Source organism: Lactuca virosa, chromosome 5, assembly GCF_052849685.1.
Source record: "Lactuca virosa cultivar CGN04683 chromosome 5, Lactuca_virosa_CGN04683_v6, whole genome shotgun sequence".
In the NCBI taxonomy this organism is placed as follows: Eukaryota; Viridiplantae; Streptophyta; class Magnoliopsida; order Asterales; family Asteraceae; genus Lactuca; species Lactuca virosa.
The window spans coordinates 429,894,185-429,900,548 of record NC_136430.1 but is presented as its reverse complement, the minus strand read 5'-3'; the positions used below and the strand labels follow the sequence as shown (position 1 = coordinate 429,900,548).

General features: G+C 40.3%; 1 protein-coding gene and 1 non-coding gene across 2 annotated transcripts; one reads left to right on the top strand and one right to left on the bottom strand.

The window, feature by feature from the left end:
* Nucleotides 1–1,600: 1,600 nt before the first annotated feature.
* On the bottom strand, nt 1,601–3,891 carry LOC145114152 (uncharacterized). The gene is made up of 3 exons (XM_079050154.1): nt 2,818–3,891; nt 2,623–2,701; nt 1,601–2,481 (listed from the first exon to the last, which is right to left on the bottom strand). The coding sequence occupies exons 1-3, from the start codon at nt 3,889–3,891 to the stop codon at nt 1,601–1,603; spliced, it is 2,034 nt and encodes a 677-aa protein (XP_078906280.1).
* Nucleotides 3,892–4,987: 1,096 nt separating this feature from the next.
* On the top strand, nt 4,988–5,094 carry LOC145118085 (small nucleolar RNA R71). The gene has a single exon (XR_013713069.1). It is a non-coding gene; the product is annotated as a small nucleolar RNA R71 (small nucleolar RNA).
* Nucleotides 5,095–6,364: the final 1,270 nt, after the last annotated feature.

The following is a 6,364-nucleotide window of genomic DNA, read 5'->3' as shown; positions in this document are numbered from 1 at the left end:
AGTAGAAACACACAAAAAGGAATAAAATAAAAGGCTAAAAAGAAAAAGAAACAAGAAATCAAACTCAAGTGTCGGGTTGCCTCCCGCAAGCGCTTCTTTTTTAGGAGTCTTTAGTTGGACTCCTTCCCGCCCTATGTTGTAGCGGTCATCTCCAAATCTAGTCCTTCTTCAATTTCTGCTTCCTTGGGCATGCCTTCTTCATATTTCTTAACCCTATGCCCATTTACCTTGAAACTTAACCCATCTTTATTCCACAATTCAATTACCCCATATGGAAAAACATGCTTAATTGTGAAAGGGCCGGTCCAACGAGTGCGTAGTTTTCCCGGAAAAAGCTTAAGTCTTGAATTATATAAAAGAACTTTTTGACCTTCTTCAAACTTCTTATTACCCTTCAATCTTGCATCATGCCATCTTTTGGTCTTGTCCTTATAAATCAATGAGTTAGTGTAAGACTCGTTTCTTAATTCCTCCAAGGCATTCATTTGCAAGAGTCGATTGGCATGCAACTCATTTGGTTCGAAATTGCATGTTTTCAAAGCCCAATAGGCCTTGTGCTTAAGTTCTACTGGAAAATGACAATTTTTTCCATAAACTAATCTATAAGATGTGGTTCCAATGGGTGCTTTGAATGCAGTCCTGAATGCCCAAAGTGCATCATCTAAATTATCTGCCCAATCCTTCCGATGACTGCCCACCGATCTTTCTAGAATTCTTTTGAGTGCTCTATTCGTGACCTCGGTTTGCCCATTCGTGTGTGGATGATAAGGTGTTGAAAATATATAGCGTACACCATATCTTTGCAATACCTTTGCTAGTTGTTCATTAGCAAAGTAGGTTCCCCTATCGCTTATCAAAGCTTTTGGCACTCCAAACCTAGAAAATAATTTCTTCAAAAACTTTACCACACCCTTGTATCATTTGTTGCTAATGCTTGCGCTTCTGCCCACTTTGATACATAGTCCACCGCCACAAGTATGTATTTGTGCCCCTTAGATGATGGAAATGGTCCCATGAAATCTATACCCCATACATCAAAGACTTCACACACTTGGATGTTTCTTTGAGGCATTTCATTCCTTGCATAAATATTTCTTGATCTTTGGCAAGCATCACACTCTCTCACATAGGTGGCAACATCCTTGAAAATTGTGGGCCAATAAAATCCTGCATCAAACACCTTTTTAGCAGTGTATTGCACCCCATGATGTCCTCCTGCAGGCCCATTGTGGCAATGCTCTAGAATGTCACGGATTTCCTTGCCAAACACACACCTTCTAATGATCCCGTCTGCACAACTCCTAAAAAGATAGGGCTCATCCTAGAAATAATATTTAATTTCTGAAAATAGTTTATTTTTCTGCTGGTGAGTTAGCCCTTTTGGAAGAAAGTCTCCAGCCAAAAAGTTAGCAATGTCTGCATACCATGGTTCTTCCCCCATGATCACCATTAAGTACTCTTCTGGAAAACTATCCCCAATACCCTTGTTGTCTGATTCATCCCTTTCTAGATTCTCTAATCTTGAAAGATGGTCGGCTGCTACATTCTCCATTCCTTTCTTTTCCTTGATCTCGATGTCAAATTCTTGAAGTAACAACACTCACCGGATCAACCTAGGCTTCACATCCTGCTTAGCAAACAAATATTTAATTGCAGAATGGTCAGTAAAAACAGTGGTTTTAGATAATATAAGATAAGGACGAAATTTATCAAAAGCATAGACCACGGCCAATAATTCTTTTTCGGTTGTGGTATAGTTTTCTTGGGCCGGATTTAAGGTCTTGCTTGCATAATAAATTGGTTGAAAATACTTATCAACCCTTTGACCAAGCACAACACCTAAGGCAAAATCGCTTGCATCACACATTATTTCAAATGGTAAATTCCAATTCGGGGCGATAATGATCGGGCCATTAGTTAATTTTTCTTTCAATATTTCAAAAGCATTTAGACATTCCTTCGAAAAATTAAAAGGTGCATCTTTCAAAAGTAGTTGAGTTAAAGGTCGAGTTATTTTAGACAAGTCTTTTATAAAACGACGGTAAAAACCCGCATGACCTAGAAAACTCCTAACGCCCTTCACATTGGTTGATGGAGGTAATTTAGCAATGGTATCAATTTTTTCCCGATCCACCTCAATCCCCGCTTTGGATACTTTATGGCCTAACACAATGCCTTCTTTTACCATGAAGTGACACTTTTCCCAAATTAAAACTAAATTGGTCTTTTCACACCTAGCAAGCATCAAATCAAGGTTAGCAAGACAATCATTAAAAGAAGAACCAAAAACAGAAAAATCATCCATGAATACTTCCATAAACTTCTCCACCATATCGTGGAATATCGTCGTCATGCATCGTTGAAAGGTGGCAGGCGCATTGCATAACCCAAAAGGCATGTGTCGATAGGCAAATGTTCCACTTGGACAAGTGAAAGTACTCTTCTCTTGATCATTTGGGTCAATTGGGATTTGGAAGTAACCTGAAAATCCATCTAAAAACAACAATAGCAATGGCCAGTTAACCTCTCAAACATTTAATCAATAAAAGGTAGAGGGAAGTGGTCTTTACAAGTGGCATCGTTTAGCTTTCGATAATCGATGCACACCCGCCAACCGGTTACCGTTCGTGTAGGTATGAGCTCGTTCTTCTCGTTCGTCACGACTGTCATCCCTCCTTTCTTTGGTACTACTTGAACAGGACTAAACCATGGACTATCGGTAATTGAATAAATGATCCCATCATCCAAGAGCTTAACTACCTCCTTTTTGACCACTTCTTGCATGTTCGGGTTCAATCGCCTTTGATGTTGCACTACCGGCTTTGCTCCTTCTTCAAGATTTATTTTATGAGAGCAATAAGAAGGGATTATTCCCTTTATATCGGTGATTTTCCATGCGATGACATTCTTCCTTTTCTTCAAAACTTTAACTAATTCGTCTATTTCGATTTGGGTAAGATCGGACGCAATGATAATAGGCTTTTGTTCACCTTCTTCGAGAAATGCGTATTCTAAGTGTCCCGGCAAAGTTTTCAGCTCTAATTTTGTGCTTTGTACACTAAACATGTCGAGTTCAGGGAAGAAACTCGTCGCGTTTAGGCCAAAAAAAAATTCTGATCGCGATTTTTCGTCACAACTCGTCGAGTTAGAGCTATAAACTCGCCGAGTTTTCTGTTCAGCACTTCTGATTAATTCTTCGTATTCAAATTCTTCAAGTAGTCTTTCTAGCTCCTTCAGGTCTCTCTCAGCATCAAAGTTATCTTCTGAAGCTAAAATATGTTCACTTGATTTGTCTTCTTGCCATTCTTCCAATAACTCTTCCAAGATATCCACTGAAAAACCCGTGTCATCACTAAACTTTGAATGTTTCATGGCTTGATCAACTCCAAAATTAAACGAGTCTTCTCCCACCCGAAGGGTAAGCTTGGATTCTCGTATGTCGACTATGACACTAGCGGTGTTCAAAAATGGTCTTCCAAGAATTATTGGCACTTGATGATCCTCCTCCATATCTAGTACAATGGAATCTGCCGGGAAGACAAACTTATCGACTTTTACCAATAAATCTTCATATATGCCTCTCGAGAATGTCACCGTCTCGTTTGCTAGGTGGATCGCCATTCGGATCGGTCTTGGCTCCGGAAGGTTTAATTTCTTAAAGAAATAATATGGCATAAGGTTCACACTTTCCCCCGAATCGGCCAATGCATAGCCAGTGGCTAAATTTCCGAATTGGCAAGGTATTGTCAAGCTACTCGGGTCACCCACTTTCTTTGGCAATTTGTTTAACATTGCGGCTAAACAATTCTCATTTAGGACCACTTTGGATGCCTCATCCATCTTCTTTTTATTTGTGATAAGGTCCTTTAGGAACTTGGCATATTTGGGCATTTGTGCGACCGCCTCGATGAAAGGAATATTGATTTGCAAGGCTTTTATGTGCTCCAGGAACTTTTGGTAGTCTTCATTCTACTTCTCTTGTCGAGCTCGGCCCGGAAATGGAAATGGGGGTCTATACGGCTTAATTAGCGTCTTATTTTTCTCATCAGGTAAGCAACTCATCGAGTTTTTGTCTGGAACTCGACGAGTTTTTTCCTCTGTTTGTGATTCTAGGTTTTCTTTGTCTTCTTCTTGTATCTCCTTAGGATCTTCACTTAGGATTGGGGTCAGGGGCGTGACTATCTTCCCACTCCTAGTTGTCACTATGTTAATGTGTGCGCCCATTGGATTTTTCTCGGTATCACTTGGAAGTCCACCCGGTGTTCTTTCGTTGAATTGCTTGGCAAGTTGCCCAAGTTGTTTTTCAATATTTATTATTGAAGCTTGTTGATTCCGGAGTAGAGATTGTTGATCCATCATCATTGCTTGGTGCTCCTTCATCATCTTTTGTTGATCTCTGATGGCCGCATCGGAATCGTCATGCCTTTTTTCAGAAGCACTAGCAAATCGGGCTAGCATAGCTTCAAGATCCATCTTCTTCTCTTGCACTGGTTCCTCTTTTTGATAAAATCCTAGCGCCTTTTGCTTATATTTTTCCTCCTTTGCCTTCTTGTACTCATCGTAGGGAAGCCACTCCTTCTTGGGTTTTCGCCAATCATCATCATATCTATCGCCACTTGAATAACAAACTTGTGCCTTTCGGTTGCCGTTCTCATCCAGATCGCAATCTTTAGTAAGATGGGGTCCGCTACAATTGTCACAACCCACCCGAATGGCATGGATGGATTGGTCCATCTTTGTCATCCTACGATCCATACTTTCTAGTTTGGCCATCATTGCAGCCATATCATCGGAAACTGATTTAACCATGCCTCTAGTTGTGTCGTTCCTTGGGTTATGATACTCTCTTGAATGTTTGGAGAACTCTTCCACCAATGCTTTAATAACGGCTGGTGCTTTCTTCATGAGAGGTCCTTGGGAATCGAGTAATTGCCTAGTTGTGACGTTCACACCATCATAAAAGATGGAAACCTCTTGTTGCACGTTCAGGTCGTTTTGAGGGAAATTTCTTATCAAACCCTTGTATCTCTCCCACGCCTCATAGAGTGATTCTCATGGCATTTGCTCAAAGTTGGCAATGGCTTTCTTTAATTTTTCTATCTTGGAAGGTGGACAAAACTGATCAATGAACTCTTCGTGCATCTTTTGCCATGTTGTAATGGATCCTGGGGGTAGGGATTTCAACCAATCCTTCGCGGCTCCTTTGAATGTAACCGGTAACATCAGAAGTAAAACGGTATCGCGAGGCACATTTGGCATGTGGAAATAGTCAGCAATGTCCATGACTTCTTCAATATGCTTAGAAGCGTCTTCGTGACCCTTCCAATAAAATGGAATGTCCTTCAGTTGGGCGAGTATGTGACCCTTCAGCTCAAAGTTGGCAGTGGCTGGGATTGCGGGTTGCACGAGTCCCGACCCGGTACCATCTCGTATGCGCTTCTTACAGTCCCCCATTGGTATGTCGGCGATGTCATCCATGTCGTCTTCTTGCGCGGAATTACGTTCTTCACCAAACATGGGTATGTCGGATTCGTAACCTTCTACCTTCTCGTCGTGGATTGTCTTGAGATTATTAGATTCTTCGACTTCTTTTCCCCTCTTTTGGCGAATAATCGACTCCGGATCTTCCACGGGTGGCACTAGTGTGGAACTAGAGCCTCGAGTCATAAAAATCTGAAACAAAACAGAAAAACAAGCGTAAAACGAACAAAAACGAAGAAGTAACGAAACTGAAAACGTGACCAACTCGTCAAGTTCAGTAATAGACTCGACGAGTTCAACGCAAAAAGCAGAAAACTAAGGACGAAAATTAAAACTGAAAACAGGTAACTTTATGCAAGATAAATCTCACACAAAGGGTCGATAACACTAGCAAATAAAATAACTATTAGAACCGTTCCCCGGCAACGGTGCCAAAAACTTGATGTGTGTAAAACGAACTAGTTTTAATCCTACTAACTTAAACACAAAGACAAACACGAAAGGCAGTGTACCTATCGATTAGCAGTTTAGTTCAGGTAAGTAGGGTATCGAACACAGGGAACGGTAATAATTAAATTAAATACTAAAATTATCTAATTAAATCAATTAATAAAATAGGGGGGTTTTCTCTAGTTTTGCAAGATTAGAAACTTAAACAGTCAATTTAACACTCAAACAAAGACAATTAACAACTAAGAAGAACAAGAAAGGACAACTAGATTCAATGATAAAAGAGACTTCTGTTCAGATTTAATTCACTTATTCCTATGGTCGATTTCGTGGCAAGTGCAATGGATCAATATGTCAATGGTTACCGATTCCTAATGTGATTGGGTTCATGTTCACTATTACCAATCCTTTAGTAGACAAGTTAATTCAAACA

Excerpts from the sequence above, each read along its gene's own strand:
- LOC145114152 (XM_079050154.1), bottom strand. The coding sequence starts at position 3,891 with ATGCCCAAATATGCCAAGTTCCTAAAGGACCTTATCACAAATAAAAAG. Across the intron at positions 2,702-2,817 it reads TTGAAGAAGGAGCAAAGCCG|TCCTGTTCAAGTAGTACCAA; the intron begins GTAGTGCAACAT and ends TCCATGGTTTAG. Across the intron at positions 2,482-2,622 it reads AGCTCATACCTACACGAACG|GTTACTTCCAAATCCCAATT; the intron begins GTAACCGGTTGG and ends ATGGATTTTCAG.